The sequence below is a fragment of the Olea europaea genome, chromosome 18, assembly GCF_002742605.1.
Source record: "Olea europaea var. sylvestris chromosome 18, O_europaea_v1, whole genome shotgun sequence".
In the NCBI taxonomy this organism is placed as follows: Eukaryota; Viridiplantae; Streptophyta; class Magnoliopsida; order Lamiales; family Oleaceae; genus Olea; species Olea europaea.
This window is the reverse complement of record NC_036254.1, coordinates 9,545,385-9,563,198: the sequence shown is the minus strand read 5'-3', so window position 1 is coordinate 9,563,198 and position 17,814 is coordinate 9,545,385. Positions and strand designations below refer to the sequence as shown.

General features: G+C 34.3%; 4 protein-coding genes across 4 annotated transcripts; 1 reads left to right on the top strand and 3 right to left on the bottom strand.

Moving 5' to 3' along the window:
- Positions 1 to 8,051: 8,051 nt before the first annotated feature.
- LOC111366469 (probable rhamnogalacturonate lyase B) lies at positions 8,052 to 11,875 on the top strand. Its single transcript, XM_022987224.1, has 14 exons — positions 8,052 to 8,093; positions 8,184 to 8,305; positions 8,559 to 8,612; positions 8,741 to 8,860; positions 8,940 to 9,059; positions 9,141 to 9,276; positions 9,617 to 9,787; positions 9,962 to 10,114; positions 10,344 to 10,541; positions 10,640 to 10,781; positions 10,903 to 11,065; positions 11,157 to 11,273; positions 11,358 to 11,484; positions 11,558 to 11,875. Exons 1-14 carry the CDS (start codon positions 8,052 to 8,054, stop codon positions 11,801 to 11,803), a joined length of 1,911 nt encoding a protein of 636 aa, XP_022842992.1. The 3' UTR covers positions 11,804 to 11,875.
- Positions 11,876 to 12,911: 1,036 nt separating this feature from the next.
- On the bottom strand, positions 12,912 to 13,409 carry LOC111366708. The gene has a single exon (XM_022987414.1). It carries the CDS (start codon positions 13,407 to 13,409, stop codon positions 12,912 to 12,914), a length of 498 nt encoding a protein of 165 aa, XP_022843182.1.
- A 293-nt stretch (positions 13,410 to 13,702) lies between these two features.
- On the bottom strand, positions 13,703 to 14,425 carry LOC111366707. Its single transcript, XM_022987413.1, has 2 exons — positions 14,132 to 14,425; positions 13,703 to 13,969 (listed from the first exon to the last, which is right to left on the bottom strand). Exons 1-2 carry the CDS (start codon positions 14,423 to 14,425, stop codon positions 13,703 to 13,705), a joined length of 561 nt encoding a protein of 186 aa, XP_022843181.1.
- Positions 14,426 to 14,608: 183 nt separating this feature from the next.
- Positions 14,609 to 17,237, bottom strand: LOC111366706. Its single transcript, XM_022987412.1, has 7 exons — positions 16,791 to 17,237; positions 16,494 to 16,665; positions 16,344 to 16,374; positions 15,711 to 16,197; positions 15,503 to 15,614; positions 15,050 to 15,449; positions 14,609 to 14,999 (listed from the first exon to the last, which is right to left on the bottom strand). Exons 1-7 carry the CDS (start codon positions 17,235 to 17,237, stop codon positions 14,609 to 14,611), a joined length of 2,040 nt encoding a protein of 679 aa, XP_022843180.1.
- Between the last annotated feature and the right edge of the window lie 577 nt (positions 17,238 to 17,814).

Below are 17,814 nucleotides of genomic sequence, written 5' to 3'. Positions count from 1 at the left end.
AGTTCCGACAAGTATTACTCCATGCACTAGGTGTTGTAGAGCTGACCATAACTGGACCACATTTTCCAACTCTATCTAATACAACTCAAGTAATTAGTCTTGATGTCTGAAAGTCGTTGAAGTTGTATTTTGAATGTTTTCCCCGATGGCATTGTACATTTTGAAGTTATATTATCATTTTGATTTCATTATGTTTACATAGACAAACTATTGCATACCATCCCGTCAGTTAAACTGTCGATTCAACAAAAGGATTTCGTCATTCTCAATAGATGATTACAAAGTAAAAAATTTGACTACAAGTAAGATGTATAAGGGACATGCTGCTTCCGAGCACATTCTCAACTTACATTAATAGTATCGTTTCATTATCACTTGCAGATATGAGTAGTGTTTAAATTCACAAGCAAAATACTTACATAGACAGAATATTGCTAACATCCTTACAGTTAAACAGTCAATCATGACAGAAGGTTTCTATCATTCTCGACAGTTGGTTGCAAAGTAAAAAATTTAACTACAAATAAGATGCATAAGAGACATGCTATTCCCCGACACATTCTCAACCTACATTATTATTTTCAACTTACATTATCATTATAATTTGATTTTTGTTTGCAGACATTATTCAAGTTTAAGCGAAATACTTACATTGCCAAAATATTACATAACATCTTGACAGTTAAACTGTCGGTCTCAATAGAAGATTTCTGTCATTCTCGATTGCTAGTTGCAAAGCAGAAAATGTTATTACAAATAAGATACAAAAGAGATAGGTTGTTGCAGAACATTTTGGTAACGATGTTAACCATATTCATCCTCGACAAAACTATAATACATAATTTAGTACACAGACGTATACAATTATAGCCCACTTCAATCGTTGTTGAATTTGAAAGTTCCTCCCACTATCTTCAACAAAATCGTCCGAGGTAGAACATAGACTTACAGAATTATAGCACACTTCAATCTCAGGAAGTGGAACATTTGCCAACGACTCATCATCATCGAATTCATCTTCATACGGAACCATGAACTTGAAAACATCATCGAGTAACCTAAGTGATAACCATGAGGCTTCACTTAAAATTTTGTCCAGGTTGGGAAAAGGAATAGCGAAAATGGCCTTCCTACCATTTGGATGGTTCAATTCCTCATCTCTGAACAAATTATGATAGGAAAAAATGTGGACGAACTAGGTATTGGCAGAGGCTCATTGAGGTTCAACGGTTCGTTACTTCCCGTGGACGAACCCATATTCTCAATATGGTTGTATTGGGTGAACCAGGTTCAAATGTTTGATGTATAAAGTGTCATGAAATTGGAGTAGTGTTCAAGTGCAACTAAGAAAACAGTCATTCCATACTTATTTATAATCAAATTCTTGGAGGGAAGCAACTACGATCATTTAGTATATAACCACCAGATTACAGCTTCAAGTGTTGCTTGAATGACAATTGGTGTGATGGTTTAAGTTCTAAGTGTACCTTTATCCCCTAAAGTTTGTCTATAATTTATGGAAAATGTAAATCAATTTTTATGGAAAATGTGATTCTTCAATCATGTGTACCATTTTATCTTAAATTTTCCTACATATAGTTGTTAGTAATCAATTTTCCTGAGTACTTTTACATTTTAATTGTAGCATGGTCCTTAAGTCTTTTTGGCATTTAAACTTCTCGTTATTAGACTTCAATCAAGAAATTCAACAATTTTTTCTTGTGCTAATCAAACAATCCAACAAGTATGAACCACCAAATTGTGTTTATAATCACGTTCTTGGAGGGAAGCAAAATGTAATCATTTACTACACTGTCACAAATCGGTTCTAACGTAGTATTAACAAACTTCATCACACTATGTTTTTACTCTCTTTCTCCTCTCCATGGTGTATAGAGCCCTGGTGGATACTGTAGGAAATTGAATGCATTTCAATTGTAGCCTCTTTATATTAACAATATCGTTGCTTTTGATGAGTATGGTGGCCGTCTCCATCACGCCACAAGATTTGCAACACTTCGAGCTCTATGACTCCACCATTTACCTGAAAACAACATTTGCAACACTAACGGACATGAGTTCTATATTTCTAGTTCACATACTACAAAATGAGAAGAGAGTTAACCTAAGGCAGGAGTTGCCGAAATCTACCCGCTGTCGATCATCAAAATCGTCTAGCATGATTTTTGGGTACTTGTAATTGGACCTCTGCAAAATGTGGGTGCACAAGTGCACATTTTTGGAAACTAGGAATTCAAAATTCATCTGCAAGAATGAGGTACAACAGTAAATAGATAAAAGATCATATCATAATAATTCATACATGTTAATGCAAAACACACGTGTAAGAAAGCAAAAAACCAAATATATAATATTCAATAAATACTACCTTTAGGTGTCGAGAACAACAGTTCATCTGTCAAGAATTACAGTCCATATTGAGTCATCTGTCAAATTTAGTCATTTGTCAAGAATAACTTAAACAAACTATCAGAAATGACAGTTTGTCACGACAAATGGGTCACATAACTGATCTATCGAGAAGTTCTCATGTGCCAAGAATTTATAACTGTACAAACTTTCATTGTGACAAATTAAACAGTTCACGTAAAAATTTCTGCACATAGAGGACAGTACAATAAGATGTCTTAGACGTACATAAATTGTGAAAATCAACACTATCACGTGTAGGGCGAGAAAATTAACATAAAAGAGAACATGAAGAATAATAATGAGGGGAGACAATAGTTGAATCTCTATCAAACATTTCAAAATAATCCAATTGCGTGCACAAAGATTTATGAAGCATAAATGGAAGTCATGAGAGACATGTTGCAGTGATAGTTTTACCTTCTTAAACACGTCAAATTATCAATTTATATTCACCATAGAATGGCATGAGGTAGAAATTTTTTAACCATGAATGCGAAATGACACTATTTGTTTGGCATTAAAATGCCAACCTGCCTCCGAAGTTTAAAAGTAGATCAAATGTTTCAAAGATTAGAATTTAAAAATGAAAATAGTATACTAAATCCAAAACAGTCACATTTTGTAATCCTTTAATGAATACAAATCAGCTGCAGTTTAATAAAGAACATCAAGAGCAGCCAGGGAAAAAATGCTCATTAAAAAAAAAAAAAAAAAATATTAAATCTTTAAAGTCACTAAATAACAATTGAATAATATCATCAATAAAATTATTTATCTGAATCCTACTAAATAATGGCATTGAAATGATATTCATGTCAGACTCTAATTCATTTGACACAAATGGGAACATCACTTTTGCCAGATATCAATTGCATAGGAAAATGAACTCTCGAATTGCACCAGGCGATTTAAACAATGCTCCTAGTCTTGAAACTTGTTTTAAACAGATAAATAGATGATTTTGTATCTCTAGATTCATTCATTTATCTGTCTATAAGAAATTCCTGAGTGTGATGGATGGAGAATGTGTGAGGGGAGAAAGAGAACCCTCTCATATTTGTTTACTATGAAATTGTGAGGATGGTTTGTAAAAGAGAGATATACTACATAGTTCCATGTGTCATTGGCACCGAAAGCTGATACAAACTATGCCACTAATGAAAAGAGAGTCAAATACAGGGTGCCTCAGACAACAGCCTTGAAGTGAAAGGGTTAATAAAATCTTGCAACATTAATATCTGTATCACTAACTTGAACAATCCTTAATCAAAATACAAGGTCCAAAATCCCCGATAGATTGAGGGAATAGAGCAAATTCAGTACCCATGCCTAACCTAGAAAAATGTAGTAAGTAAAGTAGGTTGGAATGACAAGGATTCTATGCTATCAACAGATGCCTACCAACTTAAATGGTAAGTTTTCAAACGAACTATACATTACATTACTGTATTACCTATGTACAAAAATCCCATAGCTCTTGCATAAAAGAGATGTAAAAAAAAATGGATGTATGGTTATATTAGGAATATACTCCAACTAATGGAGGTTAAATCAAATTGAAGGAATGAAGAGTTAGATAATTAATGCAGGGTGCTAATGAAGTGGTAATTAATGTAGGCAAAAAAAAAAGGGATTTTTAGTTATCAACACTCCCAAATGGATTGATTTAATATGAAAAAAAATATATAAAGTCCAAGAATATCAAACTATAATTAATACAACCCAACTTCTAACATAAATTTAGAGAAAAAATTACAAGTGAATGAATAGAAGCAAAAAACAATAGATGCTAACCAGATGAAGTGGTTGGAACTTAGCTAGTCTCCTGATTCAGCAAAAAGAACTTATTCGACCTGATGATCTAAGAAATTGACCACAATTTTGCAAACATTCAAATTTTGTTCCATAGTCTATTGGCAATTGCTTTCAACCAAAAAACATATTTAGCTTCTTAATATACAGTGTAGGAATTTCAGAGAGCGTGTCTTTGTATAACAATTTTAGACTAATTCAAAAATTTACCCACATACTCCCACCTTTGTTAGGCTCACAAATTCACTGGAAATCACGCATAAAAATAAAAGTGCCGGGATGGTGTGTACTTTAAGTGAGAGGGATTTGCCAAATGAACACCAGAGCCCTAATTTAACCATCACTGTTTGGGAAGTTAAGGTTGTTTACTCATACAATACTAAGGTTGAACTCCAACCTTAAGGGCCCCTACCGTCCCGCCCCTAAAGTTTTGTGAGGGAGGTAAATCGCGGGATGTGTCCCAGCAGGCCAGGAAACAAAAGTATCATGTACACTGTGCCTATAAGGAATTCAATTCCATATCTCAAGAATTGTAACCTCACACTACGGCTGCTACAATACTATTATAATATAGTGTGGTGAATGCATATTGATTTTTATTTGTTCCTCAAGTAACTTAAAGGGAATTATGATGTACAAACTGCCAACTTGCCATTCGTCATTCACCATCTAATATTTTTCCAACTTAAAAAATCCTTGACAATATTTACAAGATATTTCGATGATGTTTCAATATTAGTAGGTAGTTAGAAAAAAATAGTAAAGAAAATCAAATTTCTTTTATTTTTGGGGAACGATTAGAATTTGATTTATATTTTGAGGTACAAGAAATTAGAATGCTAAGTATAATAGCACAATCAGCTTCTACAAACCAAACAAATTCAGCGAAATAAAGTGAAAAATTAATTGACAGGACTTGAAATTGTTTTTTAGTAAAATATAAAAATGATTTCATATATAATATAACAAAAAAGAAATTTTACAGTTGTAGTGTGGGCAAGTGGAGTAGGTGATTGAATTGGAAAATAGAATTACATTGGCAATGAAACGTATTGAAGAAAGAAAAAGGAATGAGTTGATGTTGAATAAATTTTGCTGTTCTTATACATTATTGTACTGATTTTGAAGTACAATTGTGAGGTAAATTGGTTGTCACATTTTATTTTATTTTATTTTATTTTATTTTTATTTTTTTACTTTTTGTACAACATTTTTATGTCGTCAACTCAATGACGTGTAGGGTATTTAAATTCTGTGAGGAGGTAAAAATGTCCAAAAATGACAATCTTGCAAAGATATTGAAAAAAGTGACTTTTTTTAAAATGTAAAGCCAAAAAATGATATGGAGTGCAATTTCTTTAATTTCTTAATACACCTATACAATTTGAAACCGTACATAAACAAGTTAATAAATTCAACTATTTAAATGTATATTTATTTAACATTCAAATAATAAATTATTAGTAGTAACACAATTAATTATAAAATGTATCCGTAGAGAAGGAAATAAATTGACCTCAATGCATTTGTCAGTTAGAAAAATGGCAACTCATCCATTTCTTCAATTGGTGGTTCCTTGTTGATCTCATTTAGTAGTCCATTAAGAAAAACAAACTTATTGCCTTCAGCTTCTTTTGTGGTTCATTTTTTAATTTCACTTAATAGTCTCACTAAATAACGTGTAGTCATAACACAACTTAATTAATTTTCATACAATTTAATTAATTTACATAGTAATAAAATCCATTAATTGCTTTTATCATTTATTTTTGTATAGTAGACAAAACTCTCTTCAATATCGAATTTTAAAAATTTGAATCTTAAAGTGAAAATTAGAGTTTGGGTTTTTAAGTATTACAAATTAGAGCAACTAGGTTATCAACCTTTAATGCATTGTAAATATGTCATTGATATTTTTTTCTTTTGTAACAATTGAGTCCTTAATGGACGATTTTTACCGCATCTTCGATCGAAAAGTCAAAATTCTCAGTAAAAAGACGTTTTTATCCTTATCTTTCGTTAAATAAAGAATAACTAAATGATACAAAGATAAAAGAAAATACGGCATGAATCATAAGGGGGTTTGAAGTCCGGATTGAAAGAGAGCATAGAGTAAAATATTCAAAAATGAATCATCTAAAGAAAGTGAATTTGTCGTTCTTTAACTTTTTTTTTTTTTTTTTTTGGTTTTAAGATCAGCCTAAAATCATCTTTCTAGAACAAGTTAAGTGTAGATAAAAGCGTTTCCGGATTTTCTAGTGCTATAAAAATGAAAAGAAAGGAACTTTCTGCAAACTTAAGGTATTAGACTTAACCTTTTCATATAGGTGAAGTCCCTTTGTTATTTTCCCCATCTTAAAAGATGCTTTTATTAAACATCCATTAAAATTAAATTAAAAAATGTTCTTTATTTCAACTAGGGATATCATAATTACCCGTTTCTTAAGTTACTATAGAGTTGCGTCTTCTCATTTCTCAATAAATAGATCAATGGATAACCTTTTTTCTTAATGTTGTCACACTCACAAAACTACTCTAACTTTGGTGAAGAAAGTTGAACCAAACTTATAAAAGTTATAATACTAAAGCCTTTAGAGATCCGAACCTCGACAATCTCCTCAAGGTACTTCTGTCAATGCTCTTCCAAATTTCCATGGCATATTCGATTTGACAAATTTTGGTGTTGTCATGACTCGTGGTGCATTTAGCATACGATTCTGGTGTCATTAATGTTCACTTATATGTTGAGCCACTTTTTATGTAACTCAAAAGTTTTAAACTAATTGTTCATCGTCCATCGTCTCTCATTTATAAAAAATTCTACACATTGAAACTATAAATATATAAAATTTCAGTTAGTCTTCACGTGAAGGAGCATGTTGAAGATATAAAGATAACGAAATTCAGTTTTCCTCTTAACATTTTACGCTTTCTGATGAATTGGCTCGAAGGATTTATTTGTTTATATACTGTCATATGATTTTGAATATGTGTATATTGTTGGAAATTGGCAGTATTGTTTATATATATGGAGAAGGCAGGAAGCTACTTATTTTTCGGGTGGCTTGGAATTGCATTTCACTTGTTCTTGCATGTCGATTGTGCAGTGAAGGCCCCAAATAGGTTTGATAACCACAAATCATTGCTTTAGTTTGATAATTCGACTGCGCATCTAATGGCATGTTCAGTATATAATCCACCTTACCATACAAGTCATAAAAATAGAAGCATTAGCTTTCAACAGAATTAGTTTTTACTTTATATTTCTTGAATTATTTTTTGATGGTAACAAACGTAAATGTATTATAAACCGCTTTTATTTCCTTTTGTAAATAAAACCCATATTTGATATGTTGGATTTGACCAGAGACAACTATGATAATTGATACACGTCACTTTTATATTAAGAGCTTGTTTCATATTTGATATGTTGGATTTGACCAGAGACAACTATGATAATTGATACACGTCACTTTTATATTAAGAGCTTGTTTGGTACAACTTAAAAATCAATTAAAATCAATTTTTTTACCGTTATTTTATTATTCCAGTCGTCATTTTTGAATTTTTATCTCACAGCTAGGACCCATTTTATCTCTAATGGTCAAAAAATCAATTATAAAAATCCCTACCAAACAAGCACTAAGTTTTCAAGTCACGTTCCATCCAGTGTAGCAAACAGTTGCTGATATAGAGCAATTCGATACTGGCTGAATCGTATTATAATTATGAATAATCATATTTACATATTTATTTCATTGCCATATAGCAGATATATTCCACAGAACCGTAGTACTGAAGGGCAGATGCCATTTCCTGCAGTCAAACTACATAAATTGAATGATCATGTAAGGCTAAATTACCCCTACCATTCATTTAAAGGTAATAAGTACTTAGCTTATGATATTTTATTTCCCTGGTAAATGCATTTTTTTCAGGTGGTGATGGACAATGGTATTGTTAGTCTCACGTTATCTTCCCCTAGTGGTATGATCGTAGGAATCCAGTACAAAGAAATTGAGAACATATTGGAATATCGCTTCACAGAATCTGGAAGAGGGTGAGTAGTTTTGAAATGAATATTGAGGTAGTGAATAATGTTCGATTTTAGTTATAATATTTCACATTCTCGATTAAATATATGAAAGTTAACTAGTCACTTCATAATACGTGTATCATATCTTATGTACCGCTACGTGAGAAGATACTTAATGTTTATATATGAAAGATGTTGCAGTAGATATTTCTATGGTCTTATCTAACCTTCTTTAAGGAAGTACTAATTCAAGTGCTTTCAATGGCTATAAACTTAGGTATTGGGACATCATGTGGAGTAGGCCAACAAAGAAGAAAAACTTTTTCGACAAGTAAGTTTTCAAATATGATCCTTTTGGAATTCTGGAATTGTAGTCCATACGAACTTGTATACACGAGCACATATTCAATTAATTTAAATATTGAAATAGAAATATAGTTAAATGGAAAATTTATGCAGACTTGAAGGGACAAATTTCAGAGTTATAGTAGAAACCGAAGATCAGATAGAAGTTTCATTCATGAAAACATGGAAGTCCTCCCTTGGTGACAATGTTGTTCCCCTAAATATCGACAAAAGGTGACAGTTAAATTCATTAACAAGGATTGCATACTCAAGAAGAAGATGTCTCTGCCTAATGAATGCAAGTCTTTTACAGGTTTATAATGTTGCGTGGTGTATCTGGTTTCTATTCATATGGAATAATGGAACACTTAGATGGTTGGCCTGATTTAAACATCGATGAAGCAAGAATAGCATTCAAGCTTAACAAGGATATGTGAGATTTTAGGTTAACTTTCACTTTGTTACTCGCTTAGTTGTTAAAGAAATTTGTTGTTAATTAATATGATATGATTAGGTTCGATTATATAGCTATATCAGACGATATGCAAAGGACCATGCCAACAGAACATGATCGAACCACAGGTCAAGCTCTTGCATATAAAGAAGCTGTTCTATTGAAAAACCCTCACAGTCCAACTATTAAAGGCGAGGTAAGTCTTTAACTATTAATCCAACAACTTAGATCGAGGCGCCTGTCTGGGAGAAATTTTCATAAAATTTGTAGAGAAAATCATACCGTTATACGTAAACGTAGCTACAATTGTTGACCATGTTCAAATAGAATAACCAATATGCCCCCTTTGTTAAAGGATAATTTTGGTATTCTGTTTCATATGGAGTCAAAATTAACGGCACAAATGGGGACTAGTGCATCAGCAACAATCTTAAAATGGATTAATATCTGTTTAAAATTGCTCCCACACAGAGGCATTCTACAAAATGCACATTGTGCCAACAAAAACAGATTTAATAAATGTGTTTTACAAAAAGGTGGATGACAAGTACCAGTACTCACGCAAAAACAAGGATGACTTGTTGCACGGGTGGATTAGCACTAATCGAAGCGTAGGTTTCTGGATAATAACACCAAGCTACGAGTTTCGTGCTGGTGGCCCTCTGAAACCTGATCTCACATCCCATGTTGGCCCGACTACTTTAGCTGTAAGTACTTGTCAATCTCATCACTTGCTTACTAGTAATTTTAGACAATCTCACAAGATATATATTTTCAAGATATGGTTAAATATTGCTAGTCGAATTCGGATTCTGGTTAACATTCCTTTAATAAATACAGCTTTCTTTCTTAGTAACTCTCTTTCATTCATCCATGTATAGATATTTTTAAGTAGCCATTATGCCGGCCCAGATTTTAGAATTGCATTACGAGATGGAGAGCCATGGAAAAAGGTATTCGGCCCTGTTTTTATATATCTGAACTCAGATCTGTGGAATACGCCAAGTACACTCTGGGCAGATGCTAAGAACCAGGTACTCTTCAAGCAACTAAATTCCATCATTCACTAGAACCTTGAAAATTCTAACTGCATGTTCAATAGAGAACACTGGACACAAGTCAACCTAACAATATGAATAACAATTTTTATTTTATTTTATTTTTTTTATTTATTAATAAAATATCGAGTGCCAATGTCGGATTATTTTTTTTCCTTTTTCTACCTAAAATAATTCATCTCTGTCATTCGTTTTACCTTATCAGATGCTAATAGAAACCAAGAAATGGCCATATGATTTCCCTCTTTCAAAAGACTTTCCTCATGCCAATGAACGAGGAGCCATTAGTGGTCGGCTCTTTGTGTTCGACAAGTACATGAGTTTAGAACTCATACCAGCAAAATCAGCATATGTAGGGTTGGCTCCACCTGGACATTTGGGATCTTGGCAAGAAGAGACTAAGGTAATATTTTGCTTGAATTTATATGTTTATTTATATACAATTAACATTAGATAAGGTGGTCAATTGCATATAAATTTCTTTTTCATTATTATTCACAGGGTTATCAATTTTGGACTGAAACTGATGAAATGGGCTACTTCACAATAAGAAATGTTAGAGCAAGCACTTATCATTTGAATGCTTGGGTTATCGGATTTATAGGCGATTATAAGTACAAAAAGGATATTGTCATCAAACCAGGTTTTCAACTCAAGACAACATATAAGTCTTTCCATTTTTATTTGAACGTTTCATAAATTATATTTACAAATGTTTTCGGCATTTTTTCTGCTGCTACTTAACTATAAGAGAACATTTATAGGTATATGGAGCCAAATCCAGCTAGGCGATCTTATATATGAACCTCCAAGAAATGGTCCAACTCTATGGGAAATCGGAATTCCTGATCGTACAGCTGCTGAGTTTTATGTCCCCGATCCAGCACCAGGGTTCACGACTCAATTATCTATCAAACATGCTGATAAGTAAGCTCTCCGAACACAATGAACATTCCATCCATTGTGAAATAATATGCTTCATGATTTTTAATGATCACTGTTAACCATATTCATTCAGGTTTAGACAATATGGGTTGTGGGATCGATACACAGATTTATATCCGAATCAAGATTTAGTATACAGAATTGGCATTAGTGAATACAGATACGACTGGTTTTTCGCTCATGTCAATAGGTTTTTAACACATTCTTACTTATTCCCCTATTTTTAACCTATATATATAATCTTGCTAACTTTGATCATAATTTTATGTCGCAGAAAAATAAGTGAAAATAATTATCAACCCACAACATGGCAGATTTCATTTGATTTAACAAATGTTTTCGAGAAAGGATCCTATACATTGCAGCTAGCATTGGCATCTGCTACCTATGCTGAAATTCAAGTATGTACTAACAAATTCTGACTGAAATTTGATAAATGTAAGAATATATCTAATTTTTACTGCACATTCTTAGGTTCGAATCAACAATCCAAATGCACCAGCCCCTTACTTCACTACAATGCGAATTGGCAAGGATAATGCAATTGCAAGGCATGGAATTTACGGATTGTATTGGTTATATAGTATCAAGATACAGGGTATTCAATTTATGAATGGTACAAACACAATCTATTTAAAGCAATCGAGAGGTGGGCGTGCTTTCATTGGAGTCATGTATGACTACATTCGTTTAGAAGCGCCGAAGCAAGCTCCTTGTTAGATTAGAAATTTCAATTATATGCTTCTATTATAAATGGTAGATAGTTTGACGCAGTAGTCTTTGGTAGCGCTGGACGGTTTTTATTTAATTTAGTTAAAATAGGAGTTTTTATCATTTTATGACTAGCAGGAGTTTTACTTGAGTAGGAGTTTGTTCCTATTAATAACTTTCTTGAGTTTGTTTTCTTCTATAAGGTTAGATAGAATTTTCTTTTTTTGTTTCCAGTAAAACCCTGATTAGGATTTACTTTTATTATGTTTTTAATGAATATGAAAGTTGATATTTTGTCAATTCTTCCATTTAAAAGGTATTTTACGTACATCAATGAATGTTTAATGTTCAAATTCGCAATATTCAATCAAATGGATCGACTTTTGGATTGCAAATCATAGTCTGTGTTTCCAGTGCATTGATGTTCCTACGAAATAGTTTAACATTGTTAATGGAAATGTATTCTCATTTAATTCAACTAATTAGGAACCCATACGATGCATGTGGTTTGATAGTGATATTGTAAATATATTTATGTTGCTGAAAATATAAAATAGTAATATTTAGTAATAAGTTGGATTAATATAAAGTAATGTGGTGCTTCATAACGTGCATGATGAGACGTAGTATTGTTGGGTGTTGTATGAAAAATATGTTGATAGTTAGCCTAAACTCATAGAAATAGTTGGGAAAAAATAAAAATCAACTTTTCACATTTATTTCAGCTTCTAAATAGTAACCAAGAGACTCCCAAATCGGAAAATTAATAAGAGGGACAAACCGTATAACAAGATTTTCCAAAGTACTGAATCATCCAACAAACATACATAGTAAAATGAGCAGAAATTTAAGATACCTTTGTTTTTTTACAAGGTAAGTGTATTATATTGAACTTGTGAAAGTAAAGTACAAAATTACAAGGGCATACCCCAGAAAATATGCTAGGAAAATAAGTCATCCCAGCACCAATAAGAATCTAGATTAGTGCTTAATCCTAACAATATCAATAAAAATATTCGCAGAAAAACCTCATGAGCGTTGGAACCATCTATTTTCATTAGATGGAACCAATCCCTTACTCGTGCTTTACTCGTGCACAAATAGAAAAAATAATGTCTCAAATAACAACAGACTCGTGTTTAGGAGCTTCGCCATGGGTCCTAGCATTACGCTCATGCCAAATAGCATAAATCGAAGCTACAAACATCAAACGGATAACAATAGAGTGCATAGACCTCTCAAGAAACTGCTCCATCCAAGAAAGAGTATTTGGCCAACTCTGCTGAACCCAAGGCAGGTTACATTTTGCATGCAAAGAATGCCAAACACGCTCAGAACAACCACACAGCACACAACACATAGACTGTACCAAACCAAAGCAAATAAGCTTGGTCTGTGTATAGAGGCCACCTTGAATTGCTAGCCAAAGGATAAATGCATGACAAGGAATACATTTACAGAACCAGACAATGTGATACCAGGTCACCCTAGGGCAGTGAACTCGAAGAGAGTCCCAAGCACTCCAAACGGAGAAGACTCCATGCACATCATTCATCCATTGCAAGATATCCTCTCTAGTACTATCTAGTCGAAAGGTATCAAGTGTGTCTCGCATAAAGTTAGACAACACAGAGGAACGAGCTGATGGTCAACTCCAAGTATCGCCCTCAATAATATCAGCCACCTTAGCTTGTTTGTTCAATCTAGATTCATGAATGATTCTCTCAACAAGAATCTTCTCTAAAGGGCCAAGAGGATGTCAATTATCAAACCAAAGCAAATAACGTCTACAATTACCAACACTGAATTTCATTTTGTCCCTTCCCATATCCCGAAGTCCAAGAATCTTCCTCCATCTTCAAGAACAATCTTTAGGACACTTCAATTCTTAAATGCTCCTACCTCTAATTAAGTAGCATCATGCCCATGAAACCCACAAGAGGAGGCTGAATTCATACAAAGGGACCAAAGGTGCTTTAACATGACAGCCTTATTCCAAATCTCCATGCTTCGTAGACCCAAACCACCATCATCCTTAGGCATACAAATTTTTGTCCAAACCACTTTAGTCCCATCGGTGTTAAGGTCACAACCCTTCCATAAGAAAGTTCGTAGAGTAGCTTCCACTTGTTTGATCACAGCTTTTGGTAAAATAAATATAGAAGACCAATATACCTGAATAGAAAATAGTATAGACTTAATAAGCTGTAAAATACCCGCATACGAGACTGCTCGGCAAGTTCAACTCTTCGCTCTAGTTATAATTCGATCCACCAACACCTTACGATCCAAAGCTCGCAATTTGGTAGAGATGAGTGGGACACCAAGATAACGTACCGGTAACACGCCCTCCTTATACCCTAAAACATCTAGCAAGTGATCCTTAAGATATGAAGAAACACCACTAACAAATAGATTAATCTTCTCTGGATTTGGAATAAGACCAAAAAGAGCTTTGAATCGATTAAACCAAGCATTAATAAAAGATTCAGAACCAACATCAACTCTACAAAAAACCATAAGATCGTCAGCAAAACACAAGTGGGTGATCTTTTCCTCCTCACAACTCCAATGGTATTTGAAATCTTGCTTAGCAACCATTAAACCCATTAAATCTGAAAAGACCTCCATTGCCAAGACAAATAAATAGGGCGACAAAGGATCTCCTTGTCTCAAACCTCCCTCATTAGGAAAGAAACCATGCAACTCGCCATTAATTGAAATCGAAAATCGAGTGGAAGTGATACACTCAGTAATCCACACAACAATCCTCTCCGGAAAACCAAGCACCCTTAGAACCGCAAGGAGAAAATCTTAGTGAACAAAATCATAAGCTTTCATGAGATCGACTTTAAGAGCAGATCTATGCAGTCCTCCACCACGGTGATAATTCCTCAGCAACTCTTGGGAAAAAAGAATATTATCAATAATATGTCTACCTTTAACAAAAGCAATTTGTTGAGGTCCAACAATGTCTGGAAGCACCATCTTGACTCTATTGGCAATAAGCTTAGCAACACATTTATAAATAATATTGCAACAAGAGATAGGCCTAAAGTCCTTTACTTGAGAAGGATTTGGAATCTTAGGGACCAATGCAATAGTGGTAGCATTAACTTGCTTCAATAGATTGCTCGAGTCAAAGAAAGACTTGTTGCACGTAGAAAACCATTCCCCACAATGTTCCAAGTCCTCTTGAAGAAACCTGCATTAAAACCATTATGTCTCAGAGACTTGTTGTCTTTCAAAGAGAACAAAACCTCCTTAATCTTATCAAACAACACATCTCTATCAAGGGATTCTTTCTGTACCATTAAGATATTTTTGGGAAGAGCTTTTTGAAGCAAGTCTATATCTAGCCTCTCACCACTAGGCTGTTGTCCAAGGAGATTTTGATAGAATTCAACAATAACTTGACTAGTCTCATACGGTTCCTCAACTCTAGTACCATCTTCTCTACAAATGGAAACCACCTTATTCTTGCCATAGTGACTTTTCATAGCCTTGAAGAAGAAAGCAGTATTCTGGTCCCCTAAATTCGGCCATTTAACACGAGCTTTTTGTCTCAAGAAGCCTTCATTAGCCTTACTTAACTCGAAAAATTCCTTTTGTAATTGAACCTCCTCATTATATAAAGATGAGTCCAAAGGTAATGCTGAATCAAACACTGAACATGCTCTTAATCAATTCAAGCTCGAGTAATTCTACTAGGTAGATTTGAAAAATGCTCCTTATTAAAATCTTTCAGGGCAAGCTTCAGCTTTTTCAACTTCAAACACAGAAAATATATAGGAGTTCCCACGACCGCTTCACCCCGTATCTGAGTCACCAAAGGAAAAAAATCTTAGTGATCCATCTAATAATCAAAGAAACAGAATGGAATCTTCCTACGTGGAAACTCTACAAATTTCACAACCATAGGAAAATGATCCGACACACTAGCACTAACAAAAGTAGCTTCCGATCCCTGAAACTCTTCCTCTCGCTCCAAATTCACCAATACCCAATCTAGTTTCTTGAGAATAGGATCAAATACATACTTATTAGACCATGTATATAAACAATTATCAAACTTTAAATCATCCAAACCCGCAGTTGCCATGCAATTCCTAAGATCGTCTTTCCATGCATGCCAAGAAGAAGAATTACCTGCCACATCTGAAAGGGAGATAACAGAATTGAAGTCCCCCATGACCAACCAAGGAAAACATGTAAATCCTCCATGTCTAGCTACTAAATCAACCCATAGATTGCCACGCTTAACTGGGACGTTATCCCCGTATACCACTGACACTATAGAACTGCATTTACCATTGCATACATTAACATGGACATGGATAGCTTGAGCTAAGCTACCCACCAGCAAAACATGAACATCATTTGGATTCCAACATATCCAAATTCTGCCAAGCGGAGAACAATTATAATTAGTAGGGACATTCCAAGACTTGAAGATGGCGTTTGCCAACTTATTTTTATTCTTCTCCTTAACTTTAGTTTCCACCTATTCACACAAAGAAAGCTTCTTGGAAGAGATGAGGCTCTTTACTTCAGATTTTTTAAGAGGGTCATTTGACCCTCTGACATTCGAGCATCCAAAAAACATAATTAAAGTCAAGGAGAAAATCACACCCTCAATATGCCTAACGCCATCTGCCTCCCCTAGGGGAGTGGTGCTTCTTTCCCTTTTTGTGCTTGCCTCCTGGCCCATTCTTCTTCTTCTGAAGTGAATCAATAGCTTTTTTTGCCAACGAGTTAGAATGAGGGATAGAAGTATGACTATCCTCTTCATTCAAAATGGCAAGTGAAACTGGAGACACTTTCCCTTCTTCCCCAAGTTCAGTATTCTCATTGGGCTTCAATACCACCCTCTGGTTATCAAGGTCTCACTAGGTTCAAATGACTTATCAATCTCTCCATGAGTCTTCTTGAAAACCACTAGCTACTTATCAATATCACTATGCGAAGATTGTTGATCAGCCTCTCGCTGGATCACCTTAGAATTATCTGCCAAAGTATGGATGCCATCTACTTGGATAGGAATAGCAATACCATCATCGACACTTCTGGAGGACTTCCTCTTATGCGAGACATGAGTCCATCCATTATCTATAGGTGGTTTATCATTAGCAACACCACTCTGGCCAGCCTTATCCTTAGCAACCCAAACCTTGGAAAGTTTTTTCCTAGGCTTAGTATGTGAAGTGCAAGAGTGGTAAAATACCCCACATTCCGTGCATTTTATGGGGATCCATTCAAACTCAGCACAAATAGTAATCCACTCTCCATTTGCATGGCAAAAATCAAAATCTTCCACTAACACTTCCACAGCATTAATCTCTATACAAACACGTGAAAAGCTAGGACATTTACGTGTAAGAATGATCGCATCCGTGTGTAAAGGACGACCTACAGCACTTGCTACATGATTCAACCCCTCCATTATCAAGTACTCAAACGGGATATTATAAAGCTTCACCTAAATAAGAATGCAACGTAGGTTCTCCTTGGTCAGAGTCATATTAGGTTGCCAACGCTTTAGGATAAGTGGCATATTAGCCATATGCCATGGCGTTCCTTCAAGGACTAAGAGAGCTTGACGAACAGAATCGAACCTAAAGAAATAGAAACCAACATCTGAGGATAGAACCTCCTTAAGGCCATATCTATCCTATAACTTATGAGCAATGGAGTTCACGACTAGAAAAGATAACTTTCTCCCAACAAAGTGTCCAACCAATGTTGTTCTCCAAAATTCGCAACCTGAAGCCGCCACTTCAATAGGATGAACCACCTTCATTCGACCATTAACACAGAGTGGTTTGATGTAATTTAAATCCAGAGAAATTCCTAGGTCAAATTATTTTACTTGAGACCCATTTAATACCCTAGCATAGGATCTTGGCATCAATTGTCCCAGTTGTGATTTCAATTCACCATTAGTTGGATCGGAAGAATTACATGATTGCAACAAATTAGGGAATCAAATTGAATCTGTCTTCAACTACTCACCCCACTGG